The sequence below is a fragment of the Hyperolius riggenbachi genome, chromosome 1 (genome assembly GCF_040937935.1).
Source record: "Hyperolius riggenbachi isolate aHypRig1 chromosome 1, aHypRig1.pri, whole genome shotgun sequence".
Lineage (NCBI taxonomy): Eukaryota > Metazoa > Chordata > Amphibia > Anura > Hyperoliidae > Hyperolius > Hyperolius riggenbachi.
Genome location: NC_090646.1, coordinates 543810474 through 543835151, shown reverse-complemented (window position 1 = coordinate 543835151; position 24678 = coordinate 543810474). Strand labels below are relative to the sequence as shown.

Genomic DNA, 24678 nt, shown 5'->3' with positions numbered 1-24678 from the left:
ATAGTGTTTTACACTGATGCCGTTTCAAGCATTTTTATTCCTAATCATCTTTCTAGGTGGTGAAACTCTTGATGAATGTGGACTGAAATTCTTCCTGGCTGTTAGACTCCATACTTTTCTTACTACATCCCTACCCCCAGCATACAGAGCACAGCTTTCTCATCAAGGTAAGCAAGCATGTATCACTTGTGATTGGGCTAGCAAATAACTTCACATAATGCAGGGGTCGGGAACCTATGGCTCGCGAGCCATATATGGCTCTTTTCATGCCTGCGTATGGCTCTCTGGCTCGCTAAAAGACGTGTGACAGAGCAGCCAGAGAGCCTGTGTTTACTAATCTGCCCCGCCGTAATCTGCGCCGCTCCCCCTCCTCCATGCCGGGTCTTTGTACTTATGTGTGCCTCTTTCATCGGCACCGCCTCCCACGCCAGAACGCCTTTTCTGCCCGACCCAGATGGATGCGCTGATGCTGGCGCTGCCTGTGAAAGTGATGTCACACATTACGTGTGACACATCGGCGCAGCCAGCGGGAACTGAGGCAGCTTGGCGGGGGGAGGAGCCAACCTGACAACGTGCGACCCGGAGGCAGCTGCACCCATAGGTACTGCTCCGGAGCGCACTAGTGCACAAGCCAGCAGCAGCAGCCGTCGCCGCCGCCGCAGTCACTCCAGGTCCAGGAGGTCACTCTAGTCTGGTAAGTTCATTTGTGGGGAAATCGTCTGCCAATGAGATTGCATTTGTAAGGAAATTGTCTGCCAATGAGATTGCATTTGTGGGGAAATAGTCTGCCAATGAGATTGCATTTGTGGGGAAATCGCCTGCCAATGAGATTGCATCTGCCAATGAGATTGCATTTGTGGGGAAATAGTCTGCCAATGAGATTGCATTTGTGCGGAAATCGTCTGCCAATGAGATTGCATTTGTGGGGAAATTGTCTGCCAATGAGATTGCACTTGTGGGGAAATTGTCTGCCAATGAGATTGCATCTGCCAATGAGATTGCATTTGTGGGGAAATCGTCTGCCAATGAGATTGCATTTGCGGGGAAATCGTCTGCCAATGAGATTGCATTTGTGGGGAAATTGTCTGCCAATGAGATTGCGTTTGTGGGGAAATTGTCTGCCAATGAGATTGCACTTGTGGGGAAATCGTCTGCCAATGAGATTGCATTTGTGGGGAAATCGTCTGCCAATGAGATTGCATTTGTGGGGAAATTGTCTGCCAATGAGATTGCACTTGTGGGGAAATCGTCTGCCAATGAGATTGCACTTGTGGGGAAATCGTCTGCCAATGAGATTGCATTTGTGGGGAAATCGTCTGCCAATGAGATTGCATTTGTGGGGAAATCGTCTGCCAATGAGATTGCATTTGTGGGGAAATCGTCTGCCAATGAGATTGCATTTGTGGGGAAATCGTCTGCCAATGAGATTGCATTTGTGGGGAAATTGTCTGCCAATGAGATTGCACTTGTGGGGAAATCGTCTGCCAATGAGATTGCACTTGTGGAGAAATTGTCTGCCAATGAGATTGCACTTGTGGGGAAATCGTCTGCCAATGAGATTGCACTTGTGGGGAAATTGTCTGCCAATGAGATTGCACTTGTGGGGAAATCGTCTGCCAATGAGATTGCACTTGTGGGGAAATCGTCTGCCAATGAGATTGCATCTGCCAATGAGATTGCATTTGTGGGGAAATAGTTTGCCAATGAGATTGCATTTGCGGGGAAATCGTCTGCCAATGAGATTGCATTTTGTGGCCAGCCGGCCCTCTACCATGTTTTTAATAAAGTTATGCAGTTGCTAACCATTAGCAACTGCATAACAACGTTATTAAAGAATGCAGACACTTATTGTACTTTAAAAGTGTTTGTTTTGCATAAAATGTACACATTACCTTGTATTTAGTTTTAAACATATTGTATGGCTCTCACAGAATTTCATTTTAAAGGGGTTCTGTGGGGGTTGTGCAAGAGAAAAACGGACACTTACCTTGGGCTTCTATCAGCCCCGTGCAGCGGTAATGTCCCACGCCGTCCTCCTCCCATCTGCCGTTCTCCGCCGCCGGCCCCGGTCTAAGCGGCATGGGATCCAACTGCGGCTGCGCTAGAGTGGCCGCGCACCCGCTCGCTTCCGCCTGCGTCATCGGAAGCTTACTGCGCAAGCGCAGTACAAGGCTCCGTTGTACTGCGCCTGCGCAGTAAGCCTCAGATGACGCGAGCGGAGGCACGGCAACGCGCATTATTCGTCTGTATGTCAGACGAATAATAGCCCGGTGCCGGCTGCGGGGAACGGCGGATGGGAGCAGGACGGCGTGGGACATTACCGCTGCACGGGGCTGATAGAAGCCCAAGGTAAGTGTCAGTTTTTCTCTTCCACAACCCCCACAGAACCCCTTTAAAATATGTCGTGTTTATGGCTCTCTCGGCCAAAAAGGTTCCCTACCCCTGACATAATGCATATAGAGCATGGCTGACATTGTTTCTAAGTCTCCATGGAATGGTTGCATTTAGAACAACCTTTTAGTTGATCCCTATAAAGTTTAACTAGTTGTAAAGTCCCATAAGAGAAAGCCTTACCATTTTAGAAGCATCACTTACAGCTACTAAATGGGCTCTGCTGTTCTTTTGCAAGATTCCAAAATCAGATGAGAATCTGATTACCCGAACCATATACTTCCCTGGTCTACATGTTTGTTTATTTTTTTATTTTTTTTTCAATCAATAAATTTTTATTGAAGAGTTGCAAGGTGTTACAAAACAATTGAATGGAAAAATGTAGTAAATATCATACACAATATATTAACTTGCAATACGTATGCAAGTACTACATTCATCAGTATTGAATATTAAAGAGAACCCGAGGTGTGTTTAAAGAATGTTATCTGTATACAGAGGCTGGATCTGCCTATACAGCCCAGCCTCTGTTGCTATCCCAAACCCCACTAAGGTCCCCCTGCACTCTGCAATCCCTCATAAATCACAGCCGTGCTGTGAGGCTGTGTTTACATCTGTAGTGTCAGTCTCAGCTGCTCCCACGCCTCCTGCATAGCTCCGGTCCCTGCCCCCGTCTCTTCCCTCCAATCAGCAGGGAGGGAAGGGATGCAGGCGGGGACTGGAGTTCTGCAGGAGGCGGGGAGAGCAGCAGACTGACACTATAGAGATAAACACAGCCAGCTCTGACAAGCTGTTTGTCAGCAGCGTGGCTGTGATTTATGAGGGATTGCAGAGTGCAGGGGGACCTTAGGGGGGTTTGGGATAGCAACAGAGGCTGGGCTGTATAGGCAGATCCAGCCTCTGTATGCAGATAATATTCTTCAAACCCACCTCGGGTTCTCTTTAAGGAAACATATAAGCAGATACATGTACATAACTACTATCATATCTTTTAAAGAGAACCCGAGGTGGGTTTGAAGAATATTATTTGCATACAGAGGCTGGATCTGCCTATACAGCCCAGCCTCGGTTGCTATCCCAAACCCCCCTAAGGTCCCCCTGCACTCTGCAATCCCTCATAAATCACAGCCACGCTGCTGACAAACAGCTTGTCAGAGCTGGCTGTGTTTATCTCTATATTGTCAGTCTGCTGCTCTCCCCGCCTCCTGCAGAACTCCAGTCCCCACCTGCATCCTTTTCCTCCCTGCTGATTGGAGGGAAGGGACGGGGGCAGGGACCGGAGCTATGCAGGAGGCGGGGGAGCAGCTGAGACTGACACTACAGATGTAAACACAGCCTCACAGCATGGCTGTGATTTATGAGGGATTGCAGAGTGCAGGGGGACCTTAGTGGGGTTTGGGATAGCAACAGAGGCTGGGCTGTATAGGCAGATCCAGCCTCTGTATGCAGATAACATTCTTTAAACACACCTCGGGTTCTCTTTAAGCTAAGTAGAAGCCCAGCACAGGAAGTCATAGTCTGTATCCAGTCATTAGCTGACCACTAAGGGTTGACTTGGCATAACTAAAACAACCAGCAGTTTTAGGTAAGTAGAGCAGTGGCTCTGATGCCTACCACTTACTTTGAAGAAAAACCAAGAGAATCCATGGGCAAACATATAGATGTAGAGAGACTCTTCTCATCTTAAGTTATAGGTTGTTTTCAAGTGTATAGTTTCCTGTTATATGACCAGAGAAGAAAACAGAAAACAGTTAAACAGTTACAGTGTTTCTCTGTTACACAAATACAAGGTGTACATGTTTTTTTTTACACTGAACACCCTGGTCCAGTTCTACAGTGCAATTTTCATGCCGTATACTTGGTAGGTATGGTGGTGTTTAATTTGGCGCTCCTGCTGCTCCATTCCAATGAGTTAATAACTTGGTGCTAAACATGAGTATTCAGTGCCAAAATCTACACAGACTCTGCATTAATCTGCCTTGCCCATTTGAACTTTGCATGAATTTTGCATTGGTTGCTGAGGTCAATCTGTGAAGCAGCTGAAGATGAGAGCTACAAGGCCTGCACTGTGTAGAAGGTGCACCATGTCCAGGGAGGAGTTGAGGCTTCATGTCTACTCTAGTAAGTTTAGTCAAATACAATTATATGTTAAGGCTCAGGAGTGTGCTGATACAACAGCATGAAGTGCTGCTCGCAGTGGCAGGTGGAGTTGCTGCAAGAGAAAGCAGCTAACTGCAACATTCTGCACAAGTGGTAAGGTTGCATCAACTATGTTGCCTCTCCAGAATTGGCCCAGGTACAACGGTGCTTCTCCTAGGTGTTAGGGTAGCATCTTCTGCTTGGTGATTTGTACCATACATGTTTGTACTCCCTGACTGCACATGCATTTCCTAATGCCTGGTACACACGCATTGATAATCTGATCATTACTAGCAGGTCCTATCTGATTTCGGATAGTTTTTCTGATCGATTTTGTATAGAAGTGATTACCCCGTCTATCTGACTAAAGGTGGCCATACACTGGTCGATTTGCCATCAGCTCGACCAACAGATAGATCCCTCACTGATCTAATCTGATCAGAGAGGGATCGTATGGCTGCCTTTACTGCAAACAGGTTGTGAATCGATTTCAGCATGAAATCGATTCACCATCTGTGAAGCTGCCGCCGGCCCCCGCATACATTACCTGATCTGGCCGGCGCGAGTCCCCCGGTCTCCACTGTCTCTTCTCCGCTCTGGGCTCCAGCTTCACTGTACTTCCTGTCCGGGGAAGTTTAAACAGTAGAGGGCGCTCTACTGTTTAAACTTCCTGTCAGGACGGGAAGAAGTGAAACCTGCCGGACTCGGAGCCCAGCGCGGAGAGGAAGCAGTGGGGACTTGCGCCGGCCGGATCAGGTAATGTATTGCTGCTAGCGGCGGTCGTCGGGCATTCGAACGCCACTATCAACGAACTCCTGACCTGCCGGCAATCGAGCTAAATCATCCGCACGACAGGAACAACGGGAATCAATGGGAACGATTGCTTTCGGGCGGAAATCGATAGTTTGGTCAGCGTTTGCGCAACTATTTCAAAGCCGATTCGATCACAGGGATCGAATCGGCTGTGTATCAGCGGGAAAATCGGTAAGTGTATGGGCCCCTTTCGGGTTTCTTTGCTGTAGTCCTTACAATTTTTTTTGTCCTAGACAGAAACTTTTGGCAAAGTTTTACTAATGACGCTTACAGCTTCTTAGCAAAAGACATTACCATATGCTTTGATTTTTAAATTGCAATTTAAAAGCAGAATTGGAATATAAGCAGTTTACTGTTATTGGAAAAAACATCAACTAAATGACTTGTAGGCACCATACCTAAATGCTGGATTTCTAAATTAGGTGCTATGTTGCTATCCAGGCTGATTGCTGGCCGAGGCATTTGGAGGCCGCTGTACACACTCCTTCTCAGCAGAGGTGGTCATTATCAGCCACCTTAACCAAGTTTGAGCCTTTGTTAATTGTGTACAGTGTTTTTCTGTTTTAATATGTACAGTCCTGGCCAAAAGTTTTGAGACTGTCAAAAATATTGGAAACTAGAAAAGCTGGTGCTTAAGTTTTTATAATAGCAATTTGCATATACTCCAGAATGTTATGAAGAGTGTTCAGATGAATTGCATAGTCCTTTGCCATGAAAATTAACTGAATCCCAAAAGAACCTTTCCACTGCATTTCATTGCTGTCATTAAAGGACCCACTGAGATCATTTCAGTAATCGTCTTGTTAACTTCGGTGAGAATGTTGATGAGCACAAGGCTGGAGATCATTATGTCAGGCTGATTGGGTTAGAATGGCAGACTTGACATGTTAAAGGAGGGTGATGCTTGAAATCATTGATCTTCCATTGTTAACCCATGGGGACCAGCAAATAAACGCATTCAGCCATCATTGCGTTGCATAAAAATGGCTTCACAGGTAAGGATAATGTGGCTACTAAGATTGCACCTAAATCATCAATTTATAGAATCAGCAAGAACTTCAAGGAAAGAGGTTCAATTCTTGTTAAGAAGGCTTCAGGGCGTCCAAGAAAGTCCAGCAAACGCCAGGATCGTCTCCTAAAGAGGATTCAGCTGCGGGATCGGAGTGCAACCGGTGTAGAGGTTGCTCAGGCATGGCAGCCGGCAGGTGTGAGTGCATCTGCACGCACAGTGAGGCAAAGACTTTTGAAAGACTGCCTGGTGTCAAGAAGGGCAGCAAAGAAGCCACTGCTCTCCCAAAAAAAACATCGGAGAAAGATTGATCTCCTGCAGAACGTATGGGAATGGACTGCTGAGGACTGGGGCAAAGTCATATTCTCAGATGAAACCCTTTTCTGATTGTTTGGGGCATCTGGAAAAAGGCTTGTCAGGAGAAGAAAAGGTGAGCGCTACCATCAGTTCTGTGTCATGCCAACAGTAAAGCATCCTGAGACCATTCATGTGTAGGGTTGCTTCTCATCCAAGGGAGTGGGCTCACTCACAATTTTTAAAAAAAAAACACAGCCATGAATAAAGAATGGTACCAAAATGCCCTCCAACAGCAATTTCTTTCAACAATCCAACAGGTTGGCAAAGAACAATGCATTTACCAGCACAATGGAGCACCGTGTCATAAGGCAAACGTGATAACTAAGTGGCTCGGGGACCAAAACGTTGAAATTTTGGGTCCCTGGCTTGGAAACTCCCCAGGTCTTAATCCCATTGAGAACTTGTGGTCATTCCTCAAGAGGCGGGTGGACAAACAAAAACCAACTAATTCTGAGAAACTCAAATAAGTTTGGCCCAGAAGTTGATTGATAGCATGCCCAGTCGAATTGCAGAGGTCTTGAAAAAGAAGGGCCAACACTGCAAATACTGACTCTTTGCATAAATCTCATGTAATGGTCAATAAAAGCCTTTGAAATGTATGAAGTGCTTATAATTATATTTCAGTACATCACATAAACAACAGAAACAAAGATCTAAAAGCACGTTTGCAGCCAACTTTGTGAAAACTCACATTTTTGACAGTCTCAAAACTTTTGGCCAGGACTGTACATAGTGTATCGTATCACAGACTCTGGAGTGCAGATAAGGCAGTTCTTTAATGGGAGCCGAGCCAAAAGAGCCAATTCTCTTAAGAGGCGGAATTCCCATCACTAGCAAGCAGTCCTGTCTTCCCCCTACATCTAATTACTATGGACTATTACAGTGACAATAAGGAACTATTTCCACTACTGCTGAATCCATGCTGCAGATTTTATGCAACACGCTGCTGAATCCCTATAGCCATGCATGGCACAGCTTAGCAAATCGGGCTGCAGCCACACAGCACAACGGGAGCCACAGCCTAATCAAGAAATGGCTTTTGCTCCTATTAGAAGTGAGCCCTAAGGAAGTGTTTACAGGTGAAATGTAATGAGGTGCGGGAAATGGGGAAAAGCAAATGTACAGATAACATCTCAGTTTAAGGCTAGTTACACAATACAGCCGTGGAGTATTTACATGTTGGTGGCTTTAGTTATATATATATATATATATATATATATATATATATATATATATATATATATATATATATATATATATATATATATATATATATATATATATATATATATATATATATATATATGTGTATATATATATATATGTATATATATATATATATATGTATATATATATATATATATATATATATATATATATATATTATTTCCTTTACCATATCACAATTGATGTATATGAAAGAAAGACGTTCATTGGTTTGATATGATAGAAAGAGAACATGTTGGTAGGATAGAAGAACAAAGCTTCATGCTGCAGTATACCCAATATCTGCGTTGCTCAAGTTTAGGCCCCTCATCTGGAAAAAGGACTCAAATGACTCTGTAGATCTACATGAAAAGAGTAGGCACACTTTACACATCTTGGCACACAAAGCTGCCAGGTACAGCTATATTTATCATTTAGATGAAGTTGTCTTATGTATAATGAAGGTTACTGTAGATGCAGCTTGCTGTAGCCACTCATGCTTGTAATTTCTGATTTTTTTGAATGAGGGAGTCTTGTAATGTGTGCAATATATTCTGAGTGCATTTATGTAAAGCCCTTCAGCTTTGATGTTTTTGTTGATTTTAAACTTTTTGTTACAAAAGCTAACTTTGCAATTTCTCATGGTAAATGTTTTTAATCCTGCTGATCAAGCTGGAAAACTGTTCTCTGGCAAGTTACAAATGAGATAATGCATTATACTTTAGATTCTGTGTTCATGCCTTTTTGATTTCATGTTTTTATGGTTATGGCCCTGAAAATGATTTTTCCCTTTTTCCATGATTTACCTTATTCTTTTGTGTGCAGTAAATGGCCTTATTTGATATGGAAAGGCAATCAGTACCAGGGCTGTGGAGTCGGTCCAAAAATCCACCGACTCCGACTCCGACTCCTCAGTTTAGGATTCCACCGACTCCGACTCCACGACTCCGACTCCTCTAATTTGCATATTACAATTTTGTTGATTAAAAGTATGTAACATGAAATTCGTCTCTTAACTGCCAACGCTTAGGAATTTTACAAGACAACTGAAGTGAGAAGGATATGGAGACTACTATATTTATTCCCTTTAGACTAAAACTAGTCCTTGGTAAGAGTACTTGTAAAAGGTACAAACCGGAACAAAGAACATCTATCAGGCCCTAGGCAATGTAAGTGTGGGTACATTTAAGAATGATGTGCAGGTACTCTGCAGGGGAATGAGGAGATTGTAAACAGACAACACCTCTGTGTTCAATGTGCACAGCATTCTCAGTGGATTCCCTGCAGCTCTGTGGGGAGTGCATATGTAGAGTATAGTACTACTGTGTAACAAAGTAAACCTGAGACAGATGAAATTAAAGTTTTATACATACCTGGAGCTTCCTCCAGCCCCCTTCAGGATAATCAGTCCCTCGTTGTCCTCCTCCACCACCTGGATCTTCTGCTATGAGTCCAGGTACTTGAGCCAGTCAGGCGTAGTGCGCATGCACACACTCCGCCGCCAGGAGCATACTACACCTGTGCAGCACTATTGCGCAGGTGCAGAATGTTCCTGGCTGTGGGAGCGGCATGCGGCCGGACAGCGCTGACTGTCTGAATTACCAGGACTCATAGCAGAAGATCCGGGTGGTGGAGGACAGCGAGGGACTGATTAGCCTGAAGGGGGCTGGAGGAAGCCCCAGGTATGTATAAAACTTTACTTTTCATCCGTCTCAGTTACCCTTTAATTTGTAGTCACCAAACCAAATTTTAACAACATATCAAATTATTTGATTTCATCAGCAAAGGGGATGCATACATTTGCATAAATCAGCATCAATGCAGAATTATTTCCATCTCGTTGACCATCTCTATTAGTGGCACAGCTACACATCAGGCTTTATTCTTACAGCATAGATGTTATTTAGTATATATAAGAGATTCCTGTGTACACATCATATATACAGTCACAATCAGATATGTATATCTGATCTTAAAAATACGGGGACTGCTTTATTGAAGCAGCACAAGTAACTAATTTTGATTGGTTTATTTTATTTTTGTGGACTAAGCACAGCTATTACTGTATAAATACTGTATATATACATTATTTTTAATGACTATTATCTGAGAAATAGAACATTTTATCATATTTTCTATTTTAATTACAGTTACAAATTCATTAGGAGTCGGAGTCGGTGCATTTTTTTCCGACTCCAGGCACCCAAAATTGCCCGACTCCACGACTCCGACTCCACAGCCCTGATCAGTACTGCCTCTTTTTGGTAAAGCTGCTAAACGATACTGTATTTTAGCACTTTACAGTTGCTTTCCCCCCCCCCCCCCCTTGTCTTATTGAATAAGCCATTTAATTTATTTTCATGTTATTGTACCTAGATAGTTCGCAGAATTCAGGCAGCCAATAAGCTTACTGATTAACAGTCAGCTGTGTTTTTTTGTTTTGTTTTTTTTGTTTTCTATAATTGCCATTCATGGCAACAAATGCTATTTTTTTTCCAGCCCCCTTGCTAATTCCACCAGCAGTTCTTTTTTTGTGTTTTAGGCTCCTGAATTTTGCGGTATTCTTTCTAGTCATCTCTATAATAATACACTACATACATGTGCTGTAATGGGATCTACTATGCTGCCTTGTATATAGTTTTGTATATCCCAAGATTACCTGCAGTCATTTTAGTATTTGTGAAATTGTATAGCAGTGCTTTGTATAGTAATAGTCACCATGTCTAAAGTGCGTAGGTTACTGGCTAAAAGATCCCATACACTATGTATGTATGTATGTATGAGTGTGCATGTATTACCAAAATAATGTACTTCTCTCCTTTTTTTTTTCATATGTAGAGTTCTAAAGCGATGGTTTTACAACCTTTAGTTTTTCAAGAGCTGTACATTATTCCTTGTAATACATATTTTAGTTTGAAAAGAGGTAGATTGTATAAGTTGAACTTATATCATGGTGTGACTAACATTTCTGAGCTCTGCCATACATAATCGTTTCATTTTCTTGAGCCAGTGTGTCTCTACACCTGATATAAGGGGATACAGTATGTATGCTGCGCATGAGTTTATAATTGAGTTTGTTTTTTCTTTGTGACTTTTCTTAATGGATTTCATTTTCTCACCAGGCCTGTCCACAAGTCACTTTGCCTGGGCCTTTCATTCGGTGGCTGAAGAAGAGCTGCTTGCCACACTGCCAGCAATGCAGAAAGGAGATCCCACCTGGGCTGAACTGAGGGCAATGGGTGTGGGCTGGTGGGTGAGGAACACAAACAGCTTACGTAGATGTATTGAAAAGGTAAGTAACCAGTATATAACAAGTTGGGGGTTTTTTTGGGGGGTGGGGGGTGTTACTTCCAGCTGGGAAAACATTTAAAAGGGAATAAAGTTATTTTTTCTTTACGGCTCAGCCCACTGTTCTGAAATGACAACGTATCTACTTTTACGTATGAATGTGGCATCCTTCCTATATATCTTCTGTTTGAAGAGGACAATACTGTACTTTGCAACGCTTCTTCAGTGAGGAAGTTGGGGGTTCAATTCCAGACAGGATCTAGTCCAACTATCCCCCTTTCCTTTCTTTCTCTCTCTTTCAAGGTGCCCATAAATGATACAATCCAGGGGTCGATTGACTGTTTCCATGGTAATCAATTGGAAACGAACGGTCGTGCCCATTAAGCTGAATTCCTGCTTACCAATCCAATCAGATTAATGGGCTCAATCTGGAAAACAAATTGATTCCAATAATCTGATTGAATCTGTTCATGGAATCAGGCCGTTAATGGTCATGATCGATTTACTGTGGTGGAAACAATTGACCGCTAGATTGTATCATTAATGTACACTTTTACTCTTATACGCACACACATACTTCTTTACTTATTTAAATAGATGTATTCTTACACCCCAGTAAGGTAGGGAGCATTCGGTCGCAAAAAGAAAAGTGCTTGGCACACTTCCCACACCAGCTTGTAGAATTGACTGTAAGGCCGGATCCACACTATAAGCGCTTTACTGAGCGCTTTGTGATAGATTAGCGCTTTTTAAAAATTTCTCCCATTCACGGTCATTAAAATTGCATGAAAATCGCTGGGTACGCGATTGCGGCGATTTTTACCGCGATTTTAATGCAAGTGAATTGGAGACATTTTTAAAAAGTGCTCAAAGCGCTAATCAATCACAAAGCGCTCATAAAAGCGCTTCTAGTGTGGATCCGGCCTAAGAGACTGGCCAGAGTAATGGTGTAGGAGCCCTGAAGACTGTGGAGTGGCAAATTGCTGAAACATCATCAGTACTAGAATTACTAGAAGGGTTTATGGAGAGACTGGGGTGTATTTAGCGGAACAGAGTCTCTGAGGAGATTCCACATCTGTTTATTATTATGGGTGTGAAAATGTGTAGGTAAAGCTTTACTTGCAATATATTTTGTCCGGTGTTACCAGTCAGATGATTTCATAATCAGACTTTCATGTGTTTTAATATATTTTGGTCATGTTATCTTGACACTACCTCAGTCGTAACAGTGTGGTGCTTTCTAGAACAGAGATGGAATAAAATATATATTTTCTATGTTTAAATATATCCATCCTTGTTAAGGAGTTTTCAGTGGTGGAATAAGGATGACATAAGTGAAAGTTGATTGGCATCTTGAGTGTTAAACATTACTTTCCCTTGAAGTAAACATGCTGTGCGTGCTGTAATACGTTGCACTTGCTCTAAGTGTTTGCTGTCAAGTGAAGTAGTTTTCTCTTAAGTCCCCAGAGAGAAAGTTAGCAGTGGAAGTGAGCTCATGGTCACAGCTGGACTTACAGAAGTATGTTTTGTATGCTGGATTGTAAAGTGCATAGCAATGTAGATATGTACTTTCACACCTATTAATGTCTTCCTTAGGCTAGCGCTTTCACAGACCATTTATAAATGTAGTTTCGACTGGACAAATATTTCATGTTTTAGAAGGTGTTTGGTCACTACGCCAAATGTCTTCATTTGCAATGACTTGAACAAAGAAATAACCAGATACTTGTGTATATACAGAATATGTGCTTATTCTGGGCAATAGTCTTGCCAAATTGACACTTATGTTTTCCATTGATCCTTGGAGGGAACGAAATTGAGCATATTAAAACTAGCAGACTCTGATTAGTTAGCTGGAATCTGTTATTTAACTAGCAGACAACTCAGAAAATTTGCATGTTTTTATTGAATATTATGTCAGGGTTTTATACCGCTTTAAGAAAGATGATTTGCCTATAACATGTAGTGAAGTTGCTGTTAGATAATAATATATTTATTTATAGAGCCCCAACATATTTTGTAGCGCTGTACAACCTGCAAAACATACAATGGGGACCATAGAAACATGAGCAGTTCAACATACTGTACAATCAGGAAAACCAGTGACACAAGTACAGATACATACCATTGATGTAATGTACGAATAACATCACCATCCTCATTCGTTCATTTCATAAATTGCACTGAAACCGGAAACCAAAGGGGTAGGCTCCTGCCCTTGCAAGCTTACAGTCTAGACTCTTATGCTGGGCAGACACGGTTCAATCCGGCGGCTCGATTAGCCGCCGGATCGACTCCCGCCCCGTCCCCGCCGCCGTCCGGATCGATTCCCGCCCCGTCCCCGCCGCCGTCCGGATCGATTCCCGCCCCGTCCCCGCGGGTGCTTCCTTATCTTCTGCTCGACTCCCTGCTATTGTCCGCCCGCGGGGATCGAGTGGGGTTATCGGACCTGTCGGAAATTATCAATCGAGCCATCAGCGGCTCGATTGATAAGGGGGGAAACGAACCGTGTATCCCCAGCATAACACTGTTTATGGTAGGGTTCTCAAACTTTGCACAGTTGGTCACTGGGTGACATGGATTAATATTTTGAAAAATGGGTGGAGCCTACAAAAGCCATTCAAAATTCACCTATTGATTTTCAAGGGGAATATTTAATTGCTGCCATTTTTGCACTGTTAATGGCACAAGCCTCAAACCTAGTATAGTTGGTCATTGGGTGGCTGGGGTTCAAATTCAGGAAAGGGGGTAAAGCCACAGACAATCAGATTTGTTTTATTTCAATGCAAATTACTGGTGCCAAAGACTGCAAAGCTCACAAACTAGGTAATTGAGTAATGGAGTAATTGTGTGTTAGGGTTAGAAGTGGGCGGAGCCAAAACCAGAAAAATACATACCCAGGCAATGCTGGGCCATCAGCTAGTCTATTACAAAATACGGGTAGTGTATGCTTACAAAACCTAAAAATCACTTTAATAGCACAACCTATAGGCCACCATGTCATGTAAGTACAATTAAAATACTTGGAGAAACCTTACTGTGTGATTGTTGATATTTCAGGTGGCAAAGGCAGCTTTCCAGCGAAATAACGATCCCTTGGATGCAGCTATATTCTATTTAGCTATGAAGAAGAAAGCTGTCATTTGGGGGCTATATAGGTGAGAAATATGTGCTTTGCGTTTGATTATATATGGATTCTGCTACATATCTAGTCTGTTGCATGGTATCTTGAAAGTACAATTTTATAATTAAGATTTAAATGTGCAAGAGGGTTACAAAATGTTTGGTTTAAGTAGATGGCTGAAAAGAATCAGGTCAGTTAGAAAAGATAAGACGCAGAGCATTTATATTGCCCTTTTCTCTAGTCAGAGTGGCGGAGCTGCAGCCACTAGGGCAAACTCTGTAGTGTAGTAGTTTTGGGGAGTCTTGCCCAAGGTCTCCTTACTAAATAAGTGCTGACTTACTGAACAGGAAGAGCCAAGATTTGAACTCTGGTCTCCTGTGTTAGAACCCTTAACTAGTATGCTATCCAGCCACTACTTGACTGCAGCGCCAATTTGTCAGCGATTGTCCTCCGATTGACTTTACGATTAATATTGCCTGTGACATTTGCTGAAGAACCACCGTCCCTGATCATTGAATACCACCAGCAGGTGGATCGCGGGACTGATCGCAGCATCAATTTTCTCCAGCGTTACACAAAATTTTTCCTGATTGTCAAACTGGGCTAAATATTGTATAGTGTATGGGCAACTTTACTGTGCCTCTTCCCTTTATCACCTCCTTCTTACATAATAATGCCGGGAGCCAAGAAAGCTGAAGTGAGTAGCATAGGATGTTGAAAAATTCTGCCTGGTTTTTTTTCAAAAGATGTTCAGTTCTTTCCTAGGGCAGTTTCTGTCCGTGTCAGACTGGGTCAGACTATAGCATAACCCTCAGTGATAAGTAATTACAAGCATAAACTATTTTCCTGTCAGTAAATGGCTTCTGGGAGCAGGAAAGAGATAAAAGGGGTCAATAATTCATAGATTTGAGCTCTGGCATACTTCAATAAAGGTGTCAATGAGCAGAGACGATGAAACAGTAAAAATTTAAAAACTAGATTTAAATATAAAATAAAACTGTGGGACATCTAAAAAAGATACATTTTTAGGAGAAGGAAAATGGATACAATTGTTTTTCTCATCCGTTTATTTTCACCTCAGCATTTAATTGGCAAGAGTTTTTCAAATCACCGTCACTTAGAACTTGCAGGGTGAACCAGCCCTTATTCATATTCTAATATACCTTTCTCTGATGGACCCCAACATGTTGTTTCCAGGGTCATCTCACGGGAAAAAATAGTTAAAATAGTTAGAGAAAAACATTTTAACTAAAAAGACTCATATAACAATACAATTGTGTATATGACCTTAACACCAATTACTATTCGGAAAAGCAATTTGCATACACATACGTATTTATTTTATTTTAAGGCTAGATGCAAAACAATCATGTACTTCACTCTTTTATGAAAGTTAAGTCCTAGATTTGTGTTTGAAGGAACAGATCTAGTTTCAACATCAGAAGAATATGTGAGTGGAATTTGTTTTAATATTCCTTTGAACCCACTTAACTATGAGTGCCTCGTCCCTCTTCTGAAATACATGTATGACATCCAAGCTTATTTTGGCAAATAGTTATGTTCATCATTGTACAAAGGGGAATTTTTTATGTAATCCCTGTAGAGTATTACTCAGTTGCCCTGAGGCCCACTTTATTTAATCGGGGAGGTGGCTATATGTAAGTTTGGGTGGACATCTTTCCTTTTCAGTTATGTTTTTCCAGTCCTTTGATTAAAAAATAAAACTAACAAAATAAAAAAAAATAACAAAAAAAAACATAACAAGCTAGCCATTGAATGTCGGGTATGCGTCCTGCCATAGTGACTTTTTATATTTTCAGCTTCAGGAGACTATGATACATGCAGGAGTGTCTCTCTCCTAGTGTTTCCAGTACTGCAATGTAAAGAATGTACATATCTTCCACCCCTATATTTGTTTTACATGCCTTTTTGATTGTGTTTCGGTGTAATTTTACATTTTGGTCTTTGATTGTGTGTTTTTTGTATCCCCACATACTGTAGTTTATGCAACCCTATGTAACGTTTATTGTTTAGTGCTGCATAAGATGCTGGCACTATGTAAATCCATAATAATAATAATAATGACACTGGTCCTTCTCTTTTTAGTTACTGAGAATATGGTGGCAATCTTTATATAATACTGTGTTCTGTACAATCTTGTCCGTATTGTACAGCTCAGAATTATGGGGTTTGGCATTTGGATAGCATTATTGCCATCTTTTTGGTTTTGTTTCAGACCTCAAGGTTTTTATTACTTATTACCTTCTCTGTTCTTATCAGATACTTTATGTAAAAAAAAAAATACTAAATAACATACTCCTGCATGTGCATGAAATGTATTTGGAAATGTATTACCCATTTTGCATTTTTTTTTTTTTTTGATCTGATTACTGTTGTAGATCGCAGAATGATTCACGGATGACCAAGTTTTTTGGTAATAACTTCAGTGAGGAGAGATGGAGGAAGGCGGCACTGAAGAATGCATTCTCTCTGCTTGGCAAACAGCGCTTTGAGCACTCTGCAGCATTCTTCCTCCTAGCGGGATCTCTGAAAGATGCAGTGGAGGTATGAGTAGCTGGTGATTTAGTCAGTCCTCTCCCTGGTTTTAATTTTTTTTTTTTAATCTCTTTTCAATTTGGGACATAAAATCTATTTTTCTGATTGTAACATTAAAGGATACCCGAGGTGACATGTGACATGAGATAGACATGTGTATGAACAGAGCCATGCACTAAATAACTAGGCTGTGTTCTTTTTTTTTTTTTTTCCCCTTACTCTACCTGAAAGAGTTAAACATCAAGTATGCAATTGACAGTTTCTGTCCGTGTCAGACTGGGTCGGACTATAGCATAACCCTCAGTGATAAGTAATTGCAAGCATAAACTACTTTCCTGTCAGTAAATGGCTTCTAAGTGCAGGACAGAGATAAAAGGGGTCAATAATTCATAGATTTGAGCTCTGGCATACTTCAGTAAAGGTGTCAATGAGCAGAGACGATGAAACCGTAAAAACTTAAAAACTAGATTTAAATATAAAATAAAACTGTGGGACATCTAAAAAAAATACATTTTTAGGAGAATGAAGATAGATACAATTGTTTTTCTCATCAGTTTATTTTCACCTCAGATGTCCTTGAAAAAAAATATCTGACCAATGTATTACACGTTACATTTTCCCCAATTATGAAAAAAAGATTATATATTGTTCGAGTCTATAAATCAATAAATTGACAGTCTATCCTAAACCAATCTTCTGAAAAATGTACAGAAATTTCTGCTATTCCTGATTGTCTGCCACTTCCAACTTCTTGCTTGAATTAAAAACAAGCTTCCTATTTTTCTGTACAACTGATTGTTTTATCGAATTGCTGTGAAATCAGATCTTTTTATTGTATTGTGTGTTTCCACCTTAAGCCAGAGTGGAATTTTTAGTTTAATTAGAAGATTCATGGCTTTGGAATTGATGGAAATGTGTAATATATTTATGTTGCAGGTTTGCCTTGAAAAGCTAAATGACATTCAGCTTGCTCTTGTGATATCAAGGCTGTATGAATCTGAATTTGAGAAGTCCTCTACCTATAAATCTATACTACAAAGGAGAGTTCTGGGAGTAGAATCTCACAGCCGAGAGGCCACGCTCTCCAGTGTGCATGCTGACCCTTTTATTAGAAGCCTGGCTTACTGGATCCTGGAGCATTACAAGCAAGCCTTGGACACATTGCTGAAACATCTGGTTAGAGATGAAGAAGGTAAGCACAAGTCAGTGTGCAGAGGGGAGCTGAAGTCTTTTATGCAGATTTACCCTTCTTTAGTCTTGGTGAAAGTACGACAAAGGAGTTAAAGACAAAGGTACAACACTATGTAGAAGAATAGGGAATCTGTGCATGTGTACAATGGAACAAAAGTATCAGAATATTAATGTTTGAATTCTAGGCAAAGCACTATATACACCAGTGGTCCTTGAATGCGGCCCCCGAGGCTCTTTCACTGGCTGCCAAACACAAAATGTATAACTTATAATTGTGGCCCCCTGCACCTTAAAATATTGGTAGCCCGCATATTGAATAGCTGTGCTGGCACCACCCATCCACATACTGTAGAAGCCAGCCAGCAGTCATTCGCTGGCTTCCAATCCAATTCTGCATCAGGTGATACTGCTGTCCAACTGGAAGGCAGGTTGTGCCCTGAGTAGGCTTCACTGTCTAGTGCACAGACATTCTTCGGGCGCTGCATGACTGAATAGCTGCTGCTGGGAGTTCTCCTCCGGCCATGATTGGAGGGAACTAATACCTAGATGCAATGCAATGTTTTTCAACATCGTTTTATGTATGTTACAGGCCCCCCAGCAGTCTGAAGTAGGTTGATCCAGCCCTTGACCAAAAAAATGTGGGTACTCCTGATATACACAGTTAAAGGGAAGCAGGAAATTTGGGCGCCTGTTTGCGGGAAAGATTTAGGCACCCATTTAAAATAAGGGCATCAGCGCTCCTGCCTATGAAAAATGTGGCTACCGGTATTTTTCACACACTTCCAAATATCTTGCAAGTGTCATAAAACAAGAATGGGCATCATAAACTTCATGCCCATAACAAGTGTAGCCTCAAACCTACCTAATCTGAAGGATGGACTCCTTTATCGGAGGGAATTTAGTAGTTGGGGGCCCCCTTATAGCTCTTGGGCCCTCTGCAGTCGCTGGGACTGCTCCCCTGTAGTTATGCCAATGTTGTGAACAGTTTTCCCTACCTTAGCCTGCTCAGCCAGTTTTAGAACTTGCACACTTTTAGTTGTATGGCACAGCCAGGAGAGGGAGTTAGATCGGTTTCGTTTCTGCTGTCGTTTTCCAGGCCATGCGGGTTGGTAAAGGTATAGATATCACAATCCTGACTCCGAAAAGTATTTTAAACCCTGGACATCTTGAAAGCTTATGTAACTGATTATAGTATACACAAGTACAAGTACAGGGTTTTTTTGTTTGTTTTTGTTTTTTGGGGTTGTGATCTTTTTTGGTTTTTTTCTCTATGTATATGTACTGTATATATGTCTACTGGAAGGAAGATAGAGGTAGTGATTGCCACCAGTATATATGGAAGGCTACCTGCAAAATGTGCCCCCTTTCGTTAGGTGATAGGTAGTATTGTATTTAAGTGGAGGTTGATAACCGTGTTTGTGTTGCAGATGATGCTTGGAATTTGTCCTCAAGCTGTGATCCATCGGTCTTCAATTTCTACAACTATTTAAGGACTCACCCCATGTTATTGAGGCGTAAATTTGGATCTTCGGAGCCGTCCTCTACCAAAATGCATCTGTCAGTGGAAAATGGCTTGGCTGACAAAATTAACCTGAGTGAAAGAAGGTTGTTTTTCACCACTGCACATGCTCATTTAAAAGCTGGATGCCCTATGCTCGCCCTGGAAGTACTATCCAAAATGCCAAAGGTTGTGAAAAAGTTAAAGCCTCTGCTTCGGACTTCGAGCTTAGCAGATAGTAGCAAAGGTTCCCTACCTACATCTCCTTTACCAGGTGACAAGAAGGACTCGGCCTGTGACTTTGACTGGTCAAATTCCATGGTTAATGGTTTGTCTAACCAGTCATCGGAGAAGCAAACAGAATCTGCCAATTTATTTGATTGGAGCCAACCATCAATGGCAATTGAAGATGATCCTTTAGAGTTAAAATGGGATAGTGATTCAGACGAGGATTTTGATGGTTCTGGATTATCAATGAAGGATCTGAAACCTTCACAAAGTACAGGAAGCGATAAACCAGGGCTGACCACTACAAGTTGCTCAGAATCCATTAGTGTTGATGAGCATGATGTTCTCAGTCCATCAGAAGATGTTATTGCAGCTCAGCTTAAGTTTAGAGCTTGCCTTAAGATTCTCACTGGGGAGCTACGGACATTATCCACAGGTTATGAAGTTGATGGTGGCAAATTAAGATACCAACTATATAGTTGGCTGGAAAGAGCAGTAGTTTCTCTTCAAAAGATTTGTGATTACAATGTTAACGTGGATGAACTGAGCTCTTCTGGGACTGTAGAATATTCCCACGAGGACAGCTTGGATGACTCCTCTGATCAGTCTTCTATCAGGGAGAGGAAAGAGCTCTTTGTGAAGCGCCAGTGGCTGCTGAAATTTCAGTCGCTTTTAAGAATGTTTCTGAGTTTTTGTGTGCTCCATGGCTCTCATGGCGGAGGTCTGGCCTCAGTGCGCATGGAATTAATTCTGCTTTTGCAAGAATCACAGCAGGTATTCTGTTTTTATGCATATTTGACTTAAGGTGGCCATACACTAGTAGAAATTTTTCATCGATAGCTGACTGATTTGATCATTTCATTGAATCCACTAGAAATCAATGCTGCAAATGATGCCCGATCAATTTTTTTGCTGAAATCGATTGATTTGGATTAATGTAAGATTTTGCTTGATTGCTGGCTAGTAAGGAGCACATCCCTAGCGGCGTTTGATTTTAGAACGACGCAGCAGCAGAGCTACTCTTGCTTGCCTGCCAACAGTTTCTCCCGTGTCTGCTGGGGCTTCTTCCTGCCTCCTCTGTCTCGGGGAGCAGTGTGTCATGTGACAAACACTAGAGGCCAAATAATAGAGGCCTTTAGTGGTCATGTAAGGTTCTTGCCACAGTACCCCTAGTGTTTAGTCACAGGACACACAGCTCCCTAGAGTGAAGAGACCGGAAGAAACCCTGGCGGTGAAGAGAAACCACGTGATGAAATGCAGATGAGAGAAGCTCTGCTGCCCTACACTCTGTATGGGGATATGCATAGATGGGGAGACCCAGCAAGCAGTGCACATAGATTTTCAACAAATGATTTCATGCTGACATCGATTGTGAAAACCTGTGTATTGTGTGTGGAGGGATTTGATCAGAGCAATCCCACTCTGATCAGATAATGATCTGAGAGGGATCTATCTGTTGGCCACATCGACCAGTGTATGGCCAGCTTTAATCCATTTTATTTCACTTGTATTTTTTTCTTGCCTTGGTACTGAAAAATAAATGAAAAGGGACTACAGTTGACACGGACACATTGTGTATTTCGCACAATGTAAAGTAGTATTAAAATACATACGTTCCTTTTGTATATTAATAAGTATTTTACCACAAAGTGGCCAAATGGAAAGTCAGGGGCCTTTATATTTTCTTACAAGTAGTCAGATAATAGAGATCAACGGCACTGTTTTTAATGAGAAAGCTATTTTTATAGAACAAAAGGGATCAAGAGGTTGAGTAAAAGGAATAATGGTAGCTTCCATGTTTATAAATGAGACTAAAACGGATGTCTAAGAAATAACAGGCAAATGCAGATTTCTGGTCTATATCAATATTCCCTTGGCCAGAAACCTCCTGGATGTTTTCAGGGGAACATTCTCTTGAGAAATGCAATGAAACGGCTTGATGAAAACCGCTCGCAGCTTTAATCTTCTATCACAAGATAATTCAGTTTGCTGCCTTTGTTCCTCGCCTGAAGTGTCACAATGTGTTTTGCAGTCATAGGCTATTTTATCCTGTAAGCTGTCTTTGTTGTCTGTACTTGTTTGTTACATGATGGTTGGCACTGGGCTCATTATGGTTTCTCTCCTCCAGGATGCCTCACTCCTTTCCACTCTGCAGACGGCACAGACTGCAATTCCACTCCTATTTGCTTGCACAGCAAGTTCCAAGATTGTTGTGGCCAACCCTTTACAACACCTGAGTAACCTGACCAATGATATTTTACACACCATAATAAATCTGGATTCACCTCCTCACCCCGATGTCCAAAATAACAAGGTAGGCTATCATCAGAAGAGATTTGTTAGTACATTCACTTGTAACGGCAGAGCTTGTTTAAAGCAGACCTGAACTCAGAACTTCCTCTCCGATCTAAAATATAAGCTACAGCACAATAACCTTTAAATATTTCAACCAAAAACAGAAACCCAGGAACCAGCATCATTTATAAGTAATATCACTTCTATATTGATCTTTATTTAACAATAGTCACCCGCTATGCAGGTAATAATGCACAAAATATACAATCCAACAAATTAAAATCAATTAAAAGATTCCATAAAAATCCATGCTATTATATTCTGTTGCAGAGTATATTACATATCTGATAATATGTTATCAACAACACTGGGGGCTCAAACAAGTGCCCCCAGGTCGTATGAACCCGGGCTCAGTATATGAATATAGTGCAATTGCTCAAAAAGTGATAATCAGTGCAAAAATACACTTCCATTGTATAAACAAATCAAAATACAAAACCAATAATACTATAATAAAGTGCCTAGTAACTGTACAAAAAAACCTTATTATATTGACCAAAGAAGCCGTGGCTTCTCCTTTCCTTGAAAAAGCAGGGTGACTCCCACAAAATTAGTGGGGTTGGGCTGAGGGGACTCACCGTCCTTCCCTGCCTCTCCTGTTGCCTCTCCTGTTGCCTCTCCTGTTGCCTCTCCTGTTGCCTCTACTGTTGACTACGTTGACTATCTTTGGGCTGGTTTCTGGGTTTCTGTTTTTGGTTGAAATATCTATTGTAATTGACCCTAGCACACTCATCATTTGCTGGTGCTGCGGACAAAATTCTTTGACATAATAAACTTTACATTATTTTCTTACAGTTAATAGAAAACCTGCAATAAATCTGCAGTTTATCTACTTCCTGCTTTCATGGAAGCAGATATAGAGTTAACAGCCTGTGTTTACAAATTAGCTGATCTGCTGGGATTACTGAACTGACACAGCTGAGAGATCAAATTACACTTGAGATTAGTGACAGATGAGGGGGAATTAGGCTACATTCTCTAAATACATACAGGGTGGAGTTTTCTTTGTCTTCCTTCTGTCCTGCGCAAGAGTTCAGGTTCACTTTAACACTACCAAATTTCGTTCTGTTCAATCAGAACAAAAATGTCTGCTTACTTCCTTTAGCTATATTATGATGTTTATGCGCTTTTATTTTTTTAAGCTTTTATTGCTGGATATTTCAATGAGCGTTTTCCTCCTGTTCTTCTGTTTTGAGAGATTTTCTTACTGTAGTGAAAACTGGAGTAATGTGTTATTGTTTCCCCCCAGATTTATGTAATGCATACGCTCGCTGCATCCCTTTCCGCTTGCATATATCAGTGCCTTTGTGGAAGACAAGCCAACAGGTACAGCAACATGTCATTCACATTTTGAATGTTTTGGCTTTTTTTAATATTATTTCTTTAAAAACAGAGTAATACGGGCTTGGAATTAACCTTAACGAGCATGAGACAATGTGCCGATATAGAAATATAGTTGTGTAGCTGCATGAACGAGGAAACCTTGCATTACACTGTTTTTGATTTTTATAGAAAACCGCAACAACAAAAAAAACAACCCCGCAATCTTCATTTGCCCATAGGCTCCCTCCAATCTCCATACAGTAACATACAGTAAGATGAGTAAAAAAAAAAAAAAACACATCGCAGAAAATATACAGATAACATCAAACAGGATGAAATTCAACATTCACATATCAATTTTAAACTTGTATAACCCAGTGGGTCCAGATATTTTCCAGGACACTTTAAGGTTACACATTTATGCATCTGTGCTCCCCCCACCTTCACATTCTCTCACAGGAAAGGTGGACAGGAAGCTGTGTAATTGGCTAGGGGATGATGGGAGGAGAAATGTTCAGCTTGTGGGGCAGTGCCAAACTTGTTTCTTTCAAGACTGGGTGGTGCCAGTGATACATGATAACATTTCAAGTACAATTTGATGTCCAGGTGTAGAGGTAGAAACAAAATTCTAAAGATGAAATGCATATTTGTTGTCAACACTAATGATCTTTTTTAGCTTACAGCATTGTAAATAATTTTGTTTAAGTTTCTCCAATGTCTTAATGCTGTCCTGATCCAAATCCTCCAGCCTTCTACAGATTTGGCTGTCAAATTTGCTACGGTGGTGTCATATTTAATGCTGTTACCTTGCAGACTGTGATGTCAGCTAAGTAGCTAAACAATGATGAGTGGTTCTTTCTGAGCTTTGTACACATTATTATTATTATTACAGTGGCTGGATAGTTTACTGGTCACGGGCTTTGCCTCTGACACAGGAGACCTGGGTTTGAAACTCTGCTCTTCCTGTTCCGTAAGCCAGTCCCTAACACTGCTACTGCCTACTGAGCGCACCCTAGTGGCTGCAGCTCAAGTGCTTTATGGGCAGCACGGTGGCGTAGTGGTTAGCGCTCTTGCCTTGCATCGCTGGGTCCCCGGTTCGAATCCCAGCCAGGTCAACACCTGCAAGGAGTTTGTATGGTTTCCCGTGTCTGTGTGGGTTTCCTCCGGGTAATCTGGTTTCCTCCCACATCCCAAAAACAT

At 41.5% G+C, this 24678-nt stretch overlaps 1 protein-coding gene and 1 long non-coding RNA gene across 3 annotated transcripts in view; one reads left to right on the top strand and one right to left on the bottom strand.

The window, feature by feature from the left end:
• The window catches only part of LOC137525905 (uncharacterized), a 38597-nt gene extending 34487 nt beyond the window's left edge, over nt 1-4110 (bottom strand). Inside the window, exon 1 of the long non-coding RNA XR_011023058.1 lies at nt 4013-4110. This is a non-coding gene — a long non-coding RNA (uncharacterized lncRNA). The remainder of the gene's footprint in view (nt 1-4012) is intronic.
• Nucleotides 1-24678, top strand: part of DMXL1 (Dmx like 1) — a 214922-nt gene that overhangs the window by 121588 nt on the left and 68656 nt on the right. For both annotated transcript variants that reach the window (XM_068247113.1, XM_068247117.1), the window contains exons 19-26: nt 57-167; nt 11038-11207; nt 14264-14361; nt 16727-16892; nt 17820-18075; nt 19502-20574; nt 21929-22114; nt 23405-23481. In XM_068247113.1, the coding sequence (XP_068103214.1) occupies nt 57-167; nt 11038-11207; nt 14264-14361; nt 16727-16892; nt 17820-18075; nt 19502-20574; nt 21929-22114; nt 23405-23481 (2137 nt within the window). The remainder of the gene's footprint in view (nt 1-56; nt 168-11037; nt 11208-14263; nt 14362-16726; nt 16893-17819; nt 18076-19501; nt 20575-21928; nt 22115-23404; nt 23482-24678) is intronic.